We start from the raw sequence: 21,309 nt of genomic DNA, 5'->3' as shown, positions 1-21,309 counted from the left end.
TATATATATATATTGACTGTGAACTGTCACAACCTTACCAAATATAATGAAGACAGGTCTGAAAATATTATTCGTACATAAACTTAAAGTTGAAACGGCCCCGGGGATTATATTCATTCTCTGATATAAATGAAATTATGTTCATTCCATGCTTCTAAAATAAATCAATCTGGACCCTAAAAAGAAATTCTATGTCTATATCTAAAATTTTATATCTAAGGAAAAATAACTTGTTAGTAATAGAAAAAGTCTGTAATGATTAACTGAAAAAACTAGTTTGAGGACTAGTGCGACACTTTACTAGCACAGCGATGTATAACGTAATTCCATTTTACCCGAAAACCCAACAATTAGCCCTAAAGGTGATTGATACTCGAAAATCGGTTATATTCCCGCAAATCGACAGCACTGGTTCCAGCACATCTCTACAATAGCTGTCAATTCACAAAATAGAATCACTACCTCACGAATTGAGCCTGGTGCTTTGATAGGTTCAAAACATATGACTTCAATTCATTACTTTGCTAATCACGGTTAGCAATATAACAAATGAACAACAAAATAATATGATTGCGTTATGTTTCTTTTGAATTTTTTCCTGTAAAACTGGGGAATCTTGCTGAAATACTTTGCAATTAGGGTATATGAAACATTTAACCATTAAGAATGTTCAAAAATTGAGATTTTTTATTAATTTCACTTTTTTGGGAAGTAATGTTATTTAACCAATAATTGGTCGTAGTAGCTAATATGTCAGTGGCAAGTAACCAACCTAGTATAAATTCAATGTTGTCAACATTTCCGTAAGTTTTTTCCAAAATAGAATTCCATTTTGTAGTCTTCATCATGTCTGTAAAAGTGTTGTAAGGTTTCAAACCAACTATCGCTCTCATCCTATTAAAACTGGGTATTCTTAGTTTTCTTCCCATTTCTATGACATATTTGGTTGTTTCAGATAAGATATCCATAGTATTTTGCATACTTACCTACAATAACATCTATATTTTAATAATACTTTTGCTCATTTAAGTCTATATAGTAATAACATTATATTTTACGGCTTAACTTCTTTATTGTTGGAAGATAGTCCGGGTCTCGGTCAATAAAGGTATCAAAATAGTAAAAGATAACTATTTATTGTTAATCAACGTTTCGTCCCATTTTGCAGGGTTTCGTCAGGGCTAAATTAAAAAACAAGATACAAACATTATAGAATTAACAAAACATTAAAATAAAAAAATATTTCAAAACAATTGTTATGTTTATAAAGTATATAAAAAAAAATAATAATAGCAATATAAGGAAGTATACATGTAGGTGGACTGGAAACAAGACTAAGAAATATAACCAGGTGTGATAAAAGCTCTAAATATAGATCTAAACTAATAAATTGTAGGAGAATACTGATTAAAAATAGTTGTAAATATGGTAAAGAGGTATGTGTAAAAGGTAGAACAGGTAGGTAAAGTAAATATGGCATAGGTGAGGTGTAGTAATATTTAAAAGGAAGATATTATGAAGATTAATAAAAATAAACAATAAACCTAGGGGTTGGTTAAAAATTAATGAACGTTGGTTAACGTTTCGTTTTTGATACCTTTATTGAGCACCATCTGGGCCCTGTTTCATAATGAAAGCTAATAGTACAAATGTAGAAACTAGTGTGGTAACAATACTAATACTTATTTTTTCATGATAGGGATGACTATTAGTGAAATTATAGGAATTAAAAAATACTAAAGTACAAGTTACTATTGTACAAGTCAGTGCAATTGAATTAAGATAAATCTAGAAGACTAATAGTATTAGTTTGTACTTTATTATGGAACAGAGCCAAGGATTATCTTCCTACAATATACGGACAACTTTCTTCTTCCAATATTAACTTCTATATGTTTATGTAATAAAAGTCTGGGTTGAATATATTGCCTGAGGCGAATTACAAACAAACTTCTCAAATGTCTAAATAATTTTCTCAATATAAGTGATGTTTTAGGCTGAATAGTCAGCCAAATTGTCACTTTTAATTTTAAATACATATAATTTTACATTTAACGAGCAACATTCTGACAAATTCAAATGAAAACTATTATTTCTAGGAAAATAACCATTATATACCTCCTTATGGATTCAACGAGCTTCAAATATTTACGTTCAATATTTTCTGAGATTCAATTTTTCAAACAAAAATCATTCTATTCCTAACAAGTTGATTATAATTGAGTTATCACACTATTTAGTATAATTAATCTTACATATTTTTATCCCTTCACCCCACCTTATATTTGTATACACTTTTGAAAATATGTGAGATCTTGAGAAAGGTTCGATACCTCAGGAACTATATGACGTAGAGGCATCTACGAGTATTAGGGCTCAATATGAAGCTAGTTAAATACACCATAAAGCTCTTTATTATAATCTCCGTATGAATAGCAGTTTCTAAAATAGTCGCCAAAACTAATTCACTAACTGCTGCATGTGATTTCTGATTGTTTGAAAAAATTATTGGAGTTTGAATTTTAAAATATTGAAGGTAAAGAGTTCTATTAGGAATCAATTTGAAGTACATTAAATGCACCTTAAAGTAGTATATAATTATTATTTTTCTAAGAATAATTTTTTCTCGATATTTGCCAAGATAAATTTACAAAATGATAATTTCTCGTTAGAAAGAGATGGTTTGGACTACTGTACAGAAAAATAACAACTAGTTTCAGCCATTTATGAATGATCAACGTTTAACTCATATCGCATGTCTTCATCGTAGCTAAATTAAAAAGATACAGAGTAGATAGAGATAATGTAATAGATTCAAAGTGACATGTAAGTATAACAGATATAAAGGTGGAAGTATGAAAAGACATCCGTATAAACAAACTAACATAAAACATTAACCAAATAGTAAGGCAGTTAAAAATAATACCAAAAAGATAAATTAACTGAGATAGTAAAGAGTAATGGACTGATAACATATTAATATATTAACCAAACAGATCTATTAATTAACCCAGAAAATTGTTACGATTACTAGTTTTTCAAAACAGAGTTATTGGTGGGTTAAAATAGAAGGAGGAAAACATTATATACCAATTAGGTCAAATCTCCAACAAAAAAAAAAAATTATCTGTTAAAAATGGGTTCGAAAAATACCTATAACTCAGAACAAAAGGCAATATCAAATTTAGTTTTTTTTTTTTTTACAACTGTTTTTCCCTCTGGGGTCTTCAAGTATGGTAATTACGGTATAAAGAATAGAAAAGTAGAGGTCAAACAGTAGTCTTCAACTAAAATTCATAAATTTAATACAGTGAATCTAGCAACCAGTGGAACCGGAAAGCCTAGAATTTTTTTAATTCTAGAAAGGAGTGTAAATTCAAGGAAATTTTTATGAAAATACAGTATTGAAAAAATGTCTTTCTATTAGCCGCTAGAAAAAATCACTTCAAAAGGTCTAAAAACCGCAAATACTTTTTGATTCTAAAGGAAATTTTGTCTAGTTAAGGTGTAACCTAAAATTATTTAATTTAAACAGTTTTTATGTTATTTCATCGTATTCATAAGAAACACAAAATGCAAATTTTTTTTTCTACACAGGAATGGAATATTGTCTATAATACATAATATATACTCTATGAACTTTTTTGTTGCGTTTAAGGTATACTTTAAGCTCGTTAAATATTGCTAAACACTTAGCATCCATGGTGTATTTATGGCATTTTAGCAAAGGCCCTTTGGCATTTTGATACTTTGGAAGTGTGATTTATGTTTTGAAGTAATCATTATTTCCGAACTGAGGTCCTTCTTGGTACTTTCCACCTCTTGCCACCTGCATGTCTGAGCCACCAAGCTGTCAAAGGCAGGTTCTTTGGTAAAATTTTATGTTTTTAATTGGAAATATAGTCGAAAAACTTCTTTCCACAACCAATCTTTCGGTGTTATACTTTTTTTTCGTGAAGGCCTATAATTATTACCATGAATGTAATCAAATGAATTCCATTAACGGAATTAATAAATGGTATATTATGTGTGCTAAGTTATCATATTGAATAATTAATTTTAATATATCTAAGAAATAATTCTTGGTTTTCATTAATCTCACTTGACCAGATGGACTGACAGCAAGCGCTTCTACCAAACTATACAGTCCGAACTTCTTCACCAAACTGTCATCTGGGTTATTCCACAGGTATTCAGTAATGGCAGTAGTGTAATTATTAACAGTAAAACTGTCAGGGACAAGGTTTGGCCAATAAAGTGCAAGAAATGTTTCAATAGGCAGTCGATTGCTTATAAGTGAGTATTCTGTTGCAGAATATGATGGATCATAAAATAAATTGGTCTTGTAACCCATAAACACAGGATACCACTCAGATAATGTAATAACCAATAGTTCACCTGAAAAGATTTGCAGATAGTAGGTAAACTTTAGTTATTAATGTTAAAAAATAAAGTAGAAGGATTCATACCAGTGACAATGTTTTTTGCTGTGTCAAACAGCCTATCATCATCCCAACTAGGCCATAGCTTTGCCAAAATATCACAAACTCTGTTGTGTTCTTTAACCCATATTGTAGCAATGATGTAGGTCAAAAAATTTTGTTTTAAAATTGTTGCTTTCCAATCAGCTTGCTCTGTTCGTTCCTTTTACAAATAATTGTATTTAATACTCTCCGTGGTCTGCACCAATAAAAGTATTGTTGATTTATCGTTAAGTATAACCTACGAGAGTACCGAGTGCAAAGAGAAATAAAGTAGTTATTTCCTTTAATAAAAAAATACCTAATCGAAAAAAAAAAAATGATTGTATTCAAAATGGTAAAATGTATTCAAAGTAATAAATGTTAAGCATGATAATCAATTTACTTTTACTACTTCCAACTTGTCGCAAAACAAAATGTGTCACTATTCAAGAAAACAATTCGGAAGAAAAACTCCTGAAGATAATGAAACAACTAAGTATGTGCCGTTGTTCATGTACAGTTTAATACCGGTACCTCTTTTCTCCGAAGAAGTTTAAAAAATAAAAAAGTGCCCCTCTCTGTAGTGAAACTACACTATCTTTGGAACACGTTAAGCAAAAAATCCGAAAAATACTTTTTTTTTCTAGTCGTGCCAGCGATATGGTCAACAACATCCCCACCAGTAGAAAATAAATGTATGGAAACAACTGTTCTTAGTAAAATATATAAAATATAATTAATCATATCCATTCTAGTGAACGTTTTTAAGAGAATTAATTCGTAAATTTTACTACATTTTTACTAAAGACATATATATATATATGCTTAAATAAAAATGAGCGTTAGAGTTGAAAAAACACTAAGTAATCATGGATCGATGTTTTTGTTTTCATATTTTCTACCTCTACTTATAGGTACTTTTCTACACTGTACTTAATTTTTTTAAGATGGATTGGTTTTGCTTTAGATGGTTTCGACTTAATCTACTACTAAAGTTGTTTCACAGACTTACTAAATAATTAGCAAATGTTTTCTTCTGGCTTGGTAGATGATATGTAGGAAATTCTTCTCCACCATGAACTTCAGTTATTAATTTTCCTTTATGGTGGGATCTTATATGTTCAGCATACAACTGGGAACATGTAAGCTGTGGAAAGATAAAAAAACATGAAATAATAACTATAACCTTTGCTTAAATAATCAATTATTAATTATACTTGCCCCATGCAAATTCCCATGGCTCAAAAATTGTAAGAAAAAGTGGAATCCATATATTGTAAAAAGTAGGTTAGTTGATTTGCTGGCATTAAAACTTTGGCGTTTTAATAACATGCTATAAACTTCAGGCACTGGGTCGAAAGACTTCTTACCTAAAATTATTCTGACAAAATTTATAATATTCGTCTAAAAAATCAATAATAAATAATATCACATGCATTTATCAAACTCTGTATTGTCTAATGTATAAATATTTAAATTGTTGATAAGCAGTATTATTAAGAAAAATGGAACACTGAGTGGGACGGAGATTGGTTTTTGCATGGCTCATTAGATCTTTGAGGTCCTGACGATTTTCTGATTATTAACGGCGGTTTTACACATCACTGTTTAAACTAGGTTTCTTGAATCTCAATTAAAATCAATAGTTATTCCTTACAGCAGAAATATTAATCTTCAAATTTGGCAGTAAACTTTATCGGCCAATGATAAACAGAGCAAATCTCCGTTTAACTTGGTGACCGTAGGAGTTCCTGATGGATCTATTATCTAGGAAAGGAGTATTTTGACGGACGTTGAAGACTTCAAAAAATTAGTTGCTCAGCCAATATTGAAAAAAATAAAAATATTCTGTCTTCAACTTAATAATTTTTACAGTGGTCGGGTGATGAATTTTGTTAGCGATTTTGACTGTCAAAATTGCCTGTTGAACAAATTTTAAATTCAACCGTAGACCAGAAACAGGTCGCTAAGTTATCAAAGTTTTACTAATCTTTTGGACAAATCTCTGATTGTAGCACCTATCTCTGATAAACTTAAGTGGTGGACTAAAAGAAAAATAGGTGGATTAGAAGTGCGAACATTTTCCTGTTTTTAATTAGATTTTCCTTTTATATATAGTAAACTGGTTAATAAAGCGTTTCAAACGATTTTCCTACTATTTAGAGGTAAGGTAAAAAAATAAAGAATGTGAAAATTGTATCACATTTCAATTGCTTTTCAGGCGGAATGAACGAAAAAAGGTATTGTGAAAATCATCCTACTTTTTGTTCTTAACTTGAGCTGATTTATTATTTATTATTATTTAAATAGTAATTTATGATTATTTTAAAATTTTTATAATGACTATATTTGGCAAATAGTTGTACTCGGATTGAAACATTGTGAGAGAATGACCCATATATAGTATAAATTAAAATTATTATCAGCATTATTGCTTAGTGCCCACAATAGGTAGACAGTTGTCATTATTAACACAAAATTCATCTTTAAATTAAACAGAAATAGTGATTTTTAATGGTTAAGAAGTTATTTACCTTTTGTACCTAATGGAGTTGGACAATATTGAGGAACAGAAGGAGTTATCCTCACAGCACTGTGATGATTATATAGTGGACTCAATGCTGCATAGGACTTCCCATCGATTCCATATATTCCGACAGTATGTACTTTACAGGGGATTTCTGAAAAAATGGTTGAGATTATCCAAATAACATGGAATGAGCAATAAGCAAACATTATTTCTTTAAACTAGGATCTTAACAAATTATATTGGTCTTTACCTTTTAATCGTTGAAAGTACTTTCTAACTGCTTTATAACAGAAACTTATTTATTTGTACTTTTCTAATTTATCGATGTACCATTTTGTATTTTATATTGAAAACATAATTATTGAAGTGTAAGGATGCCAACCAAAGGAAAATTAAATAAAACATTTATTGAAGTTAATATGATCCATACTTGCTTCCATATTACTACATAAGGATCAGGTATTTAAATAGCAGCGATTAAAAACAATTTTCTCAATACAAACATGTGTTGTATTGACCCTTCTTTTAATAATATACCTGGTAGAAACAAACTTCACAATCTTTTGATCACTTACTTTTCGACTGCAGCTTGTACGATCAACAAAGGCTCAATTTAATAAAAAAAACCTGCATAACGCACGGAGATACATGGCCCCGGCAATCTGAAATTTTCGGAAGATACAAACAAAAGAGCTGGTGCACTTCATCTCTGATATAGATTTAGTTCAAATGAGATCATCATATGTACCTCAATTGTACCTTGCTACTATGCAAGAAGAGTTTATTTAAAAAGTGTACGTACTCCATGCGAAACCACATACTATATGCATGTAATGTGGTGTTTGTTAGCATTGGAATGTGTTATAGTACTATACTAAAAATATTAAAAGAAAAGATAACAGAAATAAAAAAAAAAAAAAAAAGAAACATAGAACAAATAAAGTATAAAATACAATAACTAAAATGATGCAACTAGAACATGTGGTTAGAGAAGGCAACTAAATATTTAATACAGTAGATAACAAGAATTAAAAGTATTTGAATAATAAAAATAAATATTATTACTACTAATCTATTTAGATTACCCAACGCTGAATTAAGGGACCTACACCCGGTAAATATAATTAAGTTACAGCATTGTAGCGTATAAGATAGGCATGTAAGGTTGTAGGGCTTATACAAGAGCCGGGAAGAAAAAAAGGCAGTTATCTCACCCCAATTTTTGATTACTTTAATGAAAACTATATATAATTACTAGTCAAAACTGAGGAGTCTGCCAAGTATAGGTAGGGGGATTAAAAAAATGGCGGCTGTTTCAAACCCTTAAAAAAACATTAATTTTTCATTTGGAGCTCTATATCTTAAAAACTACCAACAACACTAGAAAATATAAAAGAACATTATTTGAAGTACAGTGAAATTTGAGCCATAATAGAGCTATTTACGTCCTCGGGTAATAGTTATCGAGATATAGCCTTTTAAAAAGCAATATTTCATAAAAATGTACTAAACTATCAGTAGTTAGTGAAACTATTTTGAGAAATCTATATCTCAATAACCATTCGACGTGCAGATGTCTATTAGCACTCAAATTAAAGCTAATCGAATGTTCTATAAAGTAGTTTATGACGTTTATTTGCGTAGAAATAGTAGTTTTCATGATATTTGCTAAAATAAATTGATTTATAGTTGTTCGGACAATATGTTTGATTTATGAAAAATATGTTTGATTTCAGAAACCATTGGACGTACAGATGTCTGCCAGCACTCAAATTAAAGCTAGTAATTAAAGCTAAATGTGCTATAAAGTAGTTTATAATGTTTATCTTTTTAGAAGTAATAGTTTTTATGATATTTGATAAAATAAACTCACAAAATGTTAATTTCTAGTTGTTTGTGTAAAATGTTAGATTTTTGAAAAAATATATCTCTAGATCCATAAGACGCACATATGTCTGCAAACATTCAAAATAAAGGAAATTTAACTTACTATAAAGTAGTTTATGACACTTATCTTCGTAGGGGAAGTAGTTTTTATGATATTCACATATAAATATAAATTTGCCAAATGAAAATTTGTCCCAACAACTATAAATCAATTTATTTTAGCAAATTTCATGAAAACTACTATTCCTATAAAGGTAAAGGTCATAAACTACTTTATAGCTCATTAAACTAGCTTTAATTTGAGTACTAACAGACATCTGAACGTCAAATGGTTTTTGAGATATAAATTTTTCAAAATAAATTCACTAACTACTGATCGTATGTCCCATACAACATTTTTATGAAATGTTGCTTTTTAAAAAACTATATCTCGAAAACTAGTTAACGTAAATAACTCTATTAGGGCTCATATTTTACAAATTTACTCTTCTTTAAATGACGTTCTCTTAGGTTTTCTTGTATTGTTCCTACTTTTTAAGATATAGAGCTCAGAATGAAAAATTAGTTTTTTTATCGCTTTGAAACAGCCACCGTTTTTTATTCCCCCTACATCTACTTGGCAGACTCATTAATTTTAACTAGTAATTATACATAGTTTTCATTAAAGTAATAAAAAATTGGGGTGAGATAACTGTCTTTTTTCTCCTCTTGGGCTCTTGTACTATTAGTAACGAGCGGATCCCTAAAATGTTTATAAACACTGAACCAACGGGTAAACGTCCGAGGGGTAGACCGAAACGTAGATGGGGGGATTGCGTTAAAACTGATTTAGAGAAATTGGGTTTGGAGGAGCATCACTGGAAGGATGTATGCAGAGAGCGTTTGGTGGTATCGGCATCGAACCTTCGGGTTCGTTAGGCCTTTATTATTATTATTACTAATCTATTTCATATTGGTTTTAGAGAAATCTGAACCAAAAAGAAAAAAAAAATCATTACTCCTGTATGTCTGTTCTATTATTTATTTACATAACCCTAACCAAGGTTAATATTAAAGTTTATGTATCATCTATCTTTTTCTGTTTCTTTCTCTGGATTAATCTGAGCTTAGTACTGATACTTGATCTATTTTCCCCTCTTCCCTCCCCCCCCCCCCCTTCACTTAATAACTTAGTTAATTGTAACAGATTAGAAATAAAAGAACTTACCTCCAGTTATCTTATAGTAACTTGGAAAATACACTAAGTTTGAATTTAAGAAAGAAAATATGAAACAATGAATACTAATCACCACTTCTAATATCTTATTAATATTGCATCTAAAAAATGTTATCCATGTCTCTGAAACAAACATGAATATGAAAATAATTGTTTTGATTTTTTTCAATTATACATAAAACCAACATACACACCAATAGCACAATTTTTTCCATAATATCCAGTATTTTTGCAATCACAAAAGTAGCCACATTTCCTTTCTATACAGATACCACCATGTTGACAGGGAAAAGAACAACATCCCTCATTTTTTTCTGAAAATTTAATAATTATACATTTTGTAAAAATAAAAATATCTTGAATGAATTGGTCATTATTATGTAGGGGCCATGCTACTATCTATTGGTTACCGCTCAAGCTGCCGATTTACCGCTACATACTGATGCAACGATACCTTGCTGCCGCAACGAGAACTACTACTGTCGCTGGGCAAACATCATATATTGAAATATATATTTTTTGTCAATACTTTATACAAATTAATAACCTTATAATTTATGTAGTGTAATATTCTGAAATGTATTATTAGTAGCAATAAACATTACAGTAGAATCTTCTGTTCCACTATAGCAAAACTCTTACACGTGGTAAGAGTTACTCTCGATGGTGTTCTTCAAATTTCCCCTTCAGGCAATTCTCCTCCCAAGAATTCAGTGAGCAATAAAATACATAGTGGATTAGTACATCCTAGTGTACCTTTTGGAAATGTGTATTGGTCTTTTGTTTTACTCTGTCTTCTCTAGATCTCCTTTCTTTATTCCTTTTTTCTTTCCCTTTCTTGTCCCTTCCATTTCACCATTTCTATTTCATTTGAACGAAAAATTCACTCTCCCGAATTTTTCATATATATTTCCTTTTTTTCCCTTTCCACTACACCTTCCTGTTCGAGGCTATTACTCTCAAAGTTGGATCCAAGACCAGAGCCGTGCCTCCGATTTTTGTAAATGCCAAAATATCGGCGCATCTTACGAATCCGTCGGTGTCAACGCAATAAACCTCCTCGAAGCAAGTGAAGTCTTTTCTTTCAAGGAATTAATCAATTCTTCATAACACTAATATGACGTTCTATTTTATGGTTCGGAATTCTTTTTCTGGCTGAAGAAAGTACCTAACCTTTTGACTGGTGGAAGTTGAAAAGTTAACTTTAAAATCACGATAAGGTTCATTATTGGTAATAATGAGCATACTTACTTTTCTTTGAGAGTAACTGGGCCGAAGATATTATTGTGTGCTGAAGAAATATAATGATGAATAGAATGCATAATGCTGAAAGTAGAATTAAGGATTAAAATTAGAAAATAGTAAACTATCTTGAGTATAATGAAAAGTACTGAATTTCCAAACTTGTTAGGCATATTATAAAATATTGATTAATTTAATAACGTAATCCGAACAATATTACTTTATTTTTGTACACAAACCATTATTTCATAACTTTATAACTAAGACTGAAGGAATGTAATGTAGAAAACAAGCCTTCTGGTGCAGGAGAAATCAGTCTCGTGGATACCAGCCTTGAAGAACATGCCCTATACCTTTTAAATGAAAAAAAAAAAAAGGAATCCTGGACCAGGGATCTTCCTTATAGCTGAGAATCTGTAAGGAATGGAAAATAAGAACTCCAGATGTACTAGGAGACAGGCAGAGGCGTCCTTGTAAAACATTGGAGAGAACTAGCAGGAAACCTAACAAAGCCTTTTTATTTTCCGAATCCTCTGAGATGTGATATTTATATTTAGAGGTTCAGGTGCAACTCTTCAGTTGCATAGGTTGAAGAATCCAAATCGTCGAGAAATTTTGAGTAAAATTAGGATATAAATAAAATAGGCTGTTCTTAAAACTTAAAAAATTCAGATTCTATTTGGATAGATGAATAAAAAATAGTCACTTACTTTTTGATTGTAAAAGGTTTAAACGCATTTCTGTTAGAATTTTGAAACCATATAATTTTGATTATACTCAATATAATTTTTAGTTGTTATAATAAAATTAGTACTTACATTAAAGTAGCAACTGTTTTTACAAGTATGTTCAATAAAAAAAAATCAATTTTGTACAAATTGACATGTAACAATGAAGTGTTTATTACTTTGTAAAGGAAAAAATATTACAATATCAAGCTTGGGTATAATAGTATGATTATAAAGATATTACATTATCTGTTTTTGTTCCTTCCCTTACTAACCATATTGAAAAAGAACTAAAAGAAACCAATGAACTTTAAATGAGTGTGAATGATTTTTCTTGGCAACAACACGGTTAAAATGCTTTTTGAAGACAAACTAATACAGGCACGGAAAAGCAAATTGCACTGCATCAAAGAAAAAATGAAACGTTGAAATATGTTGAAATTATTAAAGATGGTTCCTACCATGATATAGATGTTGAGGAAACCTGAGTTAAACAAAAAAAGTCTTAAGTGGTTTATAAAAAAGTACTTTTAATACCTAAAAAAATTAGTTTTTTCAATAACTCCAAAACTACACATCTCCTCGAACATTATAGCCACTAATTTTGAAACATAATGAAATTACAATGTAAAACTGAATTATCTAAATCAGACGGGTATTACCAAAGATTTACAATATGGCCACAGATGTATTTTGTAAATATCCTATGCCGGTTTCCATAGAAACAGGTTATTTTTTTTCAAAGTTACGCAATCAACAGCAATGAAATATAAGAACTGCAATTGAGTTTATTGCTTATATATTTTTTAGAAATGACAATGAACGCCTCTATTATCGATGCGCCTCCAACACCACTACTATCACTTCTTCTCACTCGATTCTTCAGTGTATATTATAGGATGTCCTCTATATCCTTCCAAAAATTAATAAAAATGTTGATTTAAAAAATTCGAAAATAAAAAGGTGCGAACATGGTAAAGTCGCTAAATTAAAAGTTCAACAATTATAGCGAAAACAATATTATTTACTTCCGGGCCTTAAGAATGAGACTTGTAAATTCTTCAGCAATAAAAAAAGAGAATATCTTTAAAAAAATAATAGAAACATAAAATAACAAAATCGAAAATAACGTGCGAGAAATTTACCTTTCACGTAAATTTTGAGACTCAGTAGTGACAAAAACAATAATATTTTTTCTATTAAAATAAGAATAATCTGGTAGATATTTTGGATACATTAAAGAAAAACTTTGACAGTATTTTGAATCCGGGTATTAGTTGTGAATCTCTTCCTACTGAATACCTAAGTGCTGAACCGTTGATATAAGAACCGTGTAAGGAGGAATTATAAATAGCCATCGGAAAATTAAAATCTTATTAAGTACCGAGAACTGACAACATTCCTAGTGAACTAATCAAGGCATGTGGTAAACTTAGAGCTTCTAAAATATACTTTTTGGTTTAAAAGATCTGACAAATTTGGAAAATGCTTGAGGAATGGAGTCTCTACTTATTCTAGTTGACAAAAAAGAATCGAGGACGAACTGTGATAACTATCGAGGAATCTAACTCTTTCCTGTATGTTATGAAATATAAACGTTAGTCTCAACTAGTCGGATCACAAAACACGCTGAAGAAATAGAATATTATCAATGTGGTTTTAGGCGAAATCGTTCAACTATTGATCAGATTTCTTCATTACGTCAAATAATACAGAAAAAAATGGGATACAACGGGTTAGTTCAACAGCTTTATATAGATTTCAAAGGCTAACGATTCTATCGACCGCTAGATGTGCATGAACAGAGCGTTTAATCATTACTAAGAAGTTCAAGGATACGTTGGGTTTAAGACGAGGCGAATCTTTATCACCTATCTTAGTTAATCTTGCACTAGAATACCTTATTAAAAGTGTGATGTATACCAAAAAAGGGTTTAACTTTAGGTGACAATATACCTGTGCTTAGATATGCTGATGATTTGGTAATGTTGGGTGGGGACAAAGAAACTATAAAACAAAATACAACTATATTAATAAACTCTAGTAAGGAACTAGGTCTCGAAATAAATACAGATAAAACAAAATATATGGTTAGTAGTTGAAACGGGAGCAATTTCGGTGATATTGATATAAGAGGGATATAGTATAATTATACTATTAGTATTAATAGTATAATTATACTATTTGAGTTTTTTTGACCGCACCCGGACCATATTCCTTTCATCTTTACACACGGTCAATCAATAATCTCCAAGAGGGAATACATTTCAACAGATAGAGATAGGTTTAAGTATGTAGCGAGAGGGAGCAAGTGGTTGGACCACAACTCACCAGAGCGCTCCACCTCGAGCCTCACCAAAGCTCTCAAATTTATAAATCACTTCATTTTGTAAGAACACATTGTCATTTTTGTATATTAATAATTTCTGTACATAATACTTAGCAATACCTGTACAATGAATAATAAATGATAACAATCCAATGCACGAACCTATCTCAAGCAGACATGTACCGACCGCTTCTCGGTCACAGCCGCATGGACTAGGCCTATAAATAAGGGACTCTAAATCCCCCTAATTTGATCGTAGATTCACACCCTTTCCTGGGTCTAGTCATGACACAGGTGGCGTATACACTGCTTGAGATAGAGAAGTTCATTGCCAATCTATGCAAGCAAAAGTTGTTATATCTGTACGCACACTTAAGACGATGGCCTATCTCCTCTCCTTCTCTCCAGCAATATTAGTCCGTCGCTTCATCACGGCAACTAAGATTGTAACCTAATTCCTAACGGTTACACTGGTCTGTCCGCTTCATCTCGGCAACCAGTGTAATTTCCCGGCTCTAGTCCGTCCTCTTCATCTCGGCAACTAGAGCTGCACCTAGCCTTATCAGCTTACTGGTCCGTCCGCTTCATCTCGGCAACTTGTAAGCTGGCTCCTATCTTGACAGTTCTAGTCCGTCCGCTTCATCTCGGCAACTAGAACTGTTACTATCCCTCAGACTCTCTCACCTAGACCTCCTCTACCTAGGTCAGTGTCCAGGGCTCATCCTCTGGCACGGCCGATCCTAACTTATATTGAATACGCCTTGTCGTGGGCCTTCTGTAAAGAGATATCTGGCTGGAGAAATCGCCTAAGACCAGACTCAACCCCGACAAGTATTTAGGTTCTAGGGTAACTAGAAAAAACGAAATTGATGAGGGAATAAAACCATGGTTAAAGGCGGGCAATGCTTGTAATTTTTCAATCTCAAAATTGCTTAGCTCGCGCCTTCTTTCAAAAAACTTAAAAGTTATAATTTACAAAACTATTATCATTCGCACTGTTCTTTATGGGTGCGAAACATGTCCTCTTACACTAAGGGAAGAACAACCCATTGAATATGAAAAATGTAAGCAAAGTAATTACGTTATCAAATGCAAATAGCCTTTCTGAAGCATATAACAACCGCAAGCTCAAAATTAGTTTGGAACGTTGGAGGTCTAAGATATGGAAACCTTACAGAACTTAAGTATATTTAGACGAATATAATATTAATGTCGTCGGTATTTGTGAATAGTGAGCTTCGACTGAAAAATATTTCATTATAATATAATGTCCACCAAATGAAAATACTGCCACGTGGAGGCCAAGTACCTTCAAAAATAGCAGCATAAGTCAAAAATCATCTTGTTGATAAACTTGGTACAGTTATAACTATCGAAAAATCTGAACTTATTTGTGTATGGAGGGGAAAATTTATGTGAAGATGTATTTCATCAATAGCCCATCGGTAGACAAACTGCTGCTTGAAGATCATCGAGGAAATTAAAGCTGTTAGTCTGCACAAAGCCGTAGTGGACTTAAGAGAAGACCTTTTTTTCATTGACAATTTAAAGACACTTCCTACTCAGTTAAGTTTTTAATTTTATTTATCCTTTTGTTTTTCTAAATAAATTTCGGATGTCATTAAATTAAATAGCAGTACCTGGCCTGGTCGTGTATTAAACAAGCACGTATAATCTATAACGGAATGGTATTCCATTACAATTCATAATTTTCCTTGGTAGTACACGAAAAAATCAGATTACATCCTTAAAAAATATTGAAACAGAATTTATTACAGCGATTATTATAATTTATGAAATATAGGTATGTTGTTGAGGCTTTCATGGAGCTTTCGTTCAAACCTTTATCGATTAATGGTTTAGTTAGTTCTAGGGGTATTTTTCCTGGTGGATTATTCCAGAACGTTACGCTGGCTTAAGTGTTTTGTTGAAGTTTAGCGCGTGTTTTAGCACTTTAAAATGTCGTCTACAAAGATTAGTGAGGTAATTTCAGAATAAATATATATATATGTGTGTGTATGTATATATATATTATTTGTTTATATTACCATCGAGTTATCTTTATTTATTTTTTAGCTTAAGAGTGATGTTGAGGAACTATCCAAGTTTATGAATTTAACGACTAGACCAAAAGTGAAAGAAATTTTATCTCTTGAAGTCCGTAAGATCGAAACTGAAATTTTAAAGTTGAAAGAACTTAACAATTCAAGTAATGAAATGCAGTCAGGAGTACCCACTAGAGCTCAAAGCTCAGCAGGATCAAGATGTTATGATGTGAAACTGACCAACTATGGTAAGTAACACCTTAAGGTGTTACAGTATACTTGTAGTTAGCTTTATTAGGTAAGCATAGCTGGTCTTAAGATGCTATGGGTTGTATTGGTGATTGAAGTATAAGACAATAGGATCACCCAATTATTGTATTAGTAATCCGTTTTATCATATAAGTCCTTGTCCCTGTCTGCTTAGTTGCATATAAGTGTAATCTGATACAAACTTACTTGAGTTGATGTGCAATCACTACGATTATCTACAGTGGAAATAATAAGATTTGAGATATGGATTCTATTTTTTAAATAAATTGAACAGCATTCTTAACCGAAGCATTGAAACTGCTTTATAAAATTAAGCTTGTTATACGAAATAATAGGCTAAAGCCAAATGATGTAATTTAATCTAAATATAAAAAATATATTCCAGAAACTCCTTACTTCATACCTTTGCATACCTTTCTGATATTTTCACCTGTTTCTAGAATTTTTGAGTACAAGTTTAATTAAATATAATTGAATGTAAGTATTATCTATCGGACCTCCATTGACTGCTTCATTAGAATTTCATTTTATTGTATGCTAGTGAAATTTGACTGATCTGATTTTTATAGAGTTATCATGGAGTGTAAATTCTGTTTTTGATTAGTTCAAGGCCTACAATTGTATTACAGCCTTTCAATTTCATTCACATAGCTCACTCAAGAAACCAAGAGCCCATCAAGGTTCTTGTTATTGTTACTTTAAGTTTCTCAATTAAAATAGTCATTAGCAAACTTAATATGTTGATATGGGAGGGACGTAATACATTGAAGATGAGCTATCATTAATTCTAATTTTTTCTACATGATATCTGATAAGAGGCTACAGGCAGGTTTATCATAGGATACTATGAAATTACATGAATCGTGGTTTAGAAGTACTATCAATAAGTGTATTTTAGGTTTTATATATTACTGGTAATACTGGAAGAGTATCCTTGATATATTTTAGCTTTTAAGTAACTAACAAAATTTTTCTCAATAAACCATTTTAAGTTACTCACTGCAAATGGGAGCAAGTTCGCTATATGAATAGTATTAGTTAACCTTTAGAAAAACTTCTTTTTTTTTTTCCCATATCTGTTATGTTTCCAATTAAATTATCCATTACTTCATTTGCTATAAATATCATTCAATTCAGTTTGTTCAGTTTTATTTTTTTTCCTATTTAGCTTTCTTTTTTCATAATTTTGTTATAACCTTTTAATAAAACTTTATTCTTATTGTCTTGCCATACTTAGCAATGTTTTATTTAGCTTTGAATGTGGGAAAAAACATTGATGTTTAGTACATAGTGTTTGTACTTGTTGGTAAAACTATTTTTTACTGTACCTGGACAATCTTCTATTATAAAGGTTTCTTGCTTTAGATAAAGTTGTTACCTTCAGTGAATGATTCTAACTATTTTATAAAAATAAAAATATCAAAACTTTCTGATAAATAATTTTTGTGTTTCTTATGAAATTATTTACAACAATTACTCTTAATTGTTTCAGCATGGGATCAATCTGACAAGTTTGTGAAACTCTTTGTCACACTCAAGAATGTTCAGTCTCTTGAATCAGAACAAATATTTTGCAAGTTTTCTGCAAGGTATGTTGTCAGCTAATTAATTTTGAGAAAGGTGTGAAACTAATATTAAGTTATGCATATTGCTACTTTTATTACAACTCTAAAGAATGTAATATATAGGTTATTTCTCAATTTTTGGGTATATCATTAACATCATACAAAATTTCATGATATTTTCAATAGTTTTGATATAAATACTTTTAAAGATTATAAAGCATGTGAAATACTTGCTTTCTGAGACAAAAAATAAAAAAAAAATAATTTATCAAAAACTATTAATTAGTAGGGCAGAAAAAAAATGTTGCAGATGTTATTAGAATAGTAACAGAATTATTTGTGTGGAATTATAGGTCAGTTGAGTTGAGGGTTAATGGACTTGATAATAGGAACTATTTTCTCGTTATAAACAACCTTTTGAATGATATAGATGAAAGCAAAAGTCACTGGAAGGTCAAAACAGGTGAGTATTATTTTATTAGTTTTTAAAATCAGTTTTAAATTTAAAACTTAACTTGTTTTGCAAATGACTCCTCTTTGTATTATATATAAAATGTATTACCTTTACATTAATATGTTTCGTAAATATAAACAACATTAAATATTATGTTTTTTTTTAAGATATGGTCATTGTTTATCTCAGCAAATCTCAGTCTGTTGATTGGAAACATTTGACACTCAGTGAACAGAAACTCAAAGATGCACAAAAGAAAGATATTGACGACATGAATCCAAATGAGGATCCTTCTCAAGGCCTCATGAACCTTATGAAGAAGATGTATACTGAAGGTGATGATGATATGAAAAGAACAATAGCTAAAGCTTGGTGTGAAGGCAGGGAAAAGGGCATGAACACTCTAGATTAGATCATTTAAATTTCATTATGTATATATGTATCTAAGAAGGGTTCATAACTTATAAGATTTTTTTAAACTTTATATAAATATTTTGTTTTTTTAGTAATTAAATTTTTTTTATTAGAATCTTTTCATTTTCATTAGCAAAACATGACTTTGTGACTTGGATTTAACAAAGCTCAAATAGTTGAATTTTCATTAGATAATCAATTCATAGTTATATGTTCTTATAACTAGAATAATGAGGATAATCTGAATAAGGGAGATTGATTTTACAGGCAGCCCTTGACTTTTGTACATAAGCGGTTCTTTGTTGGATCAATGTTGACCCATCTTTCCTATCAGTTGCCTTGATAGCCTTAGTCATAATTTCCTCATACAATATGGTTGAAACCACACTATCATTGTTTGGTTCAAGGGTTGTATTAAGCAGATAGTTTTGAGAGAAACAACTTTTTATTTCATCAGTAGGTATGTATAGGATCAACAATGCTGTAAATTGTAAATTATTATTTTTACAATAGTACTTAGCTGTGTTTTCAGCACAAGGGGAAAAGTAAACCAATCTTTAAACATTTATTGAATGACCAAGGCATTTTTATTGGATTTTCAAGTTACTGGAAGCAATTCTTTAATTTTTTCTCTATCCTTTAATTACTCTGGGATTATCTGCTTGGTACATTAATATAGGCTACCACTTAAAATTATCAGCTAAGATTCCACCTAGAATCAATATCAGTCGGTTATTTTAATGTTTGTACCTAGAGGCAACTGATTTTTCTTTGATAACAGTTCATAATTTACAAAGTGACATTAGAAGGATTCTTAAGTTATTCAGTTAATCACTATTTTATATGATTTTATCTTTTGAGTTTGCATGAAAAGAAACTTTTGTAATATTGAAAAAATTTTAAAACATAAATTTTTAAAAATGTGCAAAATAGCAAATTTTATGAAAAAGTATATGTCAAAGTCAAAGACTACCTGTACAATACTGAAAAGAAGTATCTTTGTTTTGAGTTAATCATTCATTTATTGATAGTGAAAACATATTATTTCATATTGAAATCCAATATAAATTTGTTATCTGTTAAATAACAGAAAGCTTAAGCAGTTCTGGAGTCATGGTGTGCCATTATTTTTTAATGAGCCTTAGGAATAAATTTTTTAAAAAAAGGAACTACAAAATCTTTTATTTAAATAAAATTCATTATTATTTCAATAAATTTACTTATTTTTTAAATGTATTTTCCCCTATTTCAATGACTTCTTAATCATTGATTTACACTCTTAGGAATCAAGATGTCCGTATTTTTCTTCTTTGTTAAACCAATTAAAAATGATTCTCCTTGTTCTTTCTCCAGTCACTAACTGTATATAACCTAACCAGTGAATGACTTCTACCATGATGCTAGCCTTTTTTTTTTACTAATTATTTACACAAAAACTACCCTACTGGTACAAAAATTCCTCATCAATGGGCTTGTGTAGCCATTATGCATTTCACAAGCCTTTCTCTATTCACAGCCAACTTCCCATATTATTCTGAACATGTATATTCAAAAACAAAAATATCCATAAGCTTTATCCTTTCTTTTCTCCCATTTCCATTTTAAATCTGTCTGATTTATTGTTGTTAAGACTGACTATTCCATCTACTTTGTAATATAAGCTAATGATTGCCTGCATTAAGTTAGTGGGGATGCCTTATCTTATTATGCCTGTTCAAGTTCCACCTGGGGTACATTATCAAATGTCTGAGATTTTCAGGAGAAGTGGTTAAGTTTTTTTGGACCCTTTCAATAAATTTATCAGTTATGCACCAAACCGTGAATGTATTGTCACGAGTTTGTTGGTCAGGCCTGCTGCTTGTTATTCTGGAGGCCCATTTTCTATCATTTATCTGAACATAACATTCTTTTTAGTATTCTAGAGTATTTCTACTTCAGGGTTACCGATGAAAGGTATAAGAACCAATAATTTTCCCAGACTGTGGGGATCTCCTTCCATTCAGAAACTTCTTACTCAAAAAGGATATTCTTTCAAAACTTTATTTTCTTCAGTAATCAGTATTTTCTACACAGTGATCCTAAACTTCCTTATATCCTCCATGTAGATTTCATGAAGAATAAGTGATACCCTAGTAAGTGGGAAGGATTATTAACAATAATGCAATA

At 30.7% G+C, this 21,309-nt stretch overlaps 2 protein-coding genes across 3 annotated transcripts in view; one reads left to right on the top strand and one right to left on the bottom strand.

Moving 5' to 3' along the window:
- Positions 1-12,159, bottom strand: part of LOC106689310 (prostaglandin G/H synthase 1) — a 13,844-nt gene extending 1,685 nt beyond the window's left edge. For both annotated transcript variants that reach the window (XM_014434214.2, XM_014434215.2), the window contains exons 1-10: positions 12,049-12,159; positions 11,348-11,422; positions 10,291-10,410; positions 10,088-10,219; positions 6,998-7,144; positions 5,685-5,833; positions 5,476-5,610; positions 4,470-4,644; positions 4,103-4,398; positions 773-986 (exon numbers count right to left, since the gene is read on the bottom strand). In XM_014434214.2, the coding sequence (XP_014289700.1) occupies positions 773-986; positions 4,103-4,398; positions 4,470-4,644; positions 5,476-5,610; positions 5,685-5,833; positions 6,998-7,144; positions 10,088-10,219; positions 10,291-10,410; positions 11,348-11,422; positions 12,049-12,076 (1,471 nt within the window). In that variant the 5' untranslated portion in view covers positions 12,077-12,159. The remainder of the gene's footprint in view (positions 1-772; positions 987-4,102; positions 4,399-4,469; positions 4,645-5,475; positions 5,611-5,684; positions 5,834-6,997; positions 7,145-10,087; positions 10,220-10,290; positions 10,411-11,347; positions 11,423-12,048) is intronic.
- Positions 12,160-15,903: 3,744 nt separating this feature from the next.
- Positions 15,904-19,258, top strand: LOC106689322 (calcyclin-binding protein). Its single transcript, XM_014434242.3, has 5 exons — positions 15,904-16,378; positions 16,472-16,688; positions 18,203-18,299; positions 18,629-18,738; positions 18,897-19,258. Exons 1-5 carry the CDS (start codon positions 16,355-16,357, stop codon positions 19,139-19,141), a joined length of 693 nt encoding a protein of 230 aa, XP_014289728.1. The 5' UTR covers positions 15,904-16,354; the 3' UTR covers positions 19,142-19,258.
- Positions 19,259-21,309: the final 2,051 nt, after the last annotated feature.

This window comes from Halyomorpha halys, unplaced genomic scaffold, assembly GCF_000696795.3.
Source record: "Halyomorpha halys isolate HHAL.00 unplaced genomic scaffold, Hhal_1.1 Scaffold1329.1, whole genome shotgun sequence".
NCBI lineage: Eukaryota > Metazoa > Arthropoda > Insecta > Hemiptera > Pentatomidae > Halyomorpha > Halyomorpha halys.
The sequence above is the reverse complement of the archived record's forward strand: the minus strand, read 5'-3'. Positions and strand labels throughout refer to the sequence as shown.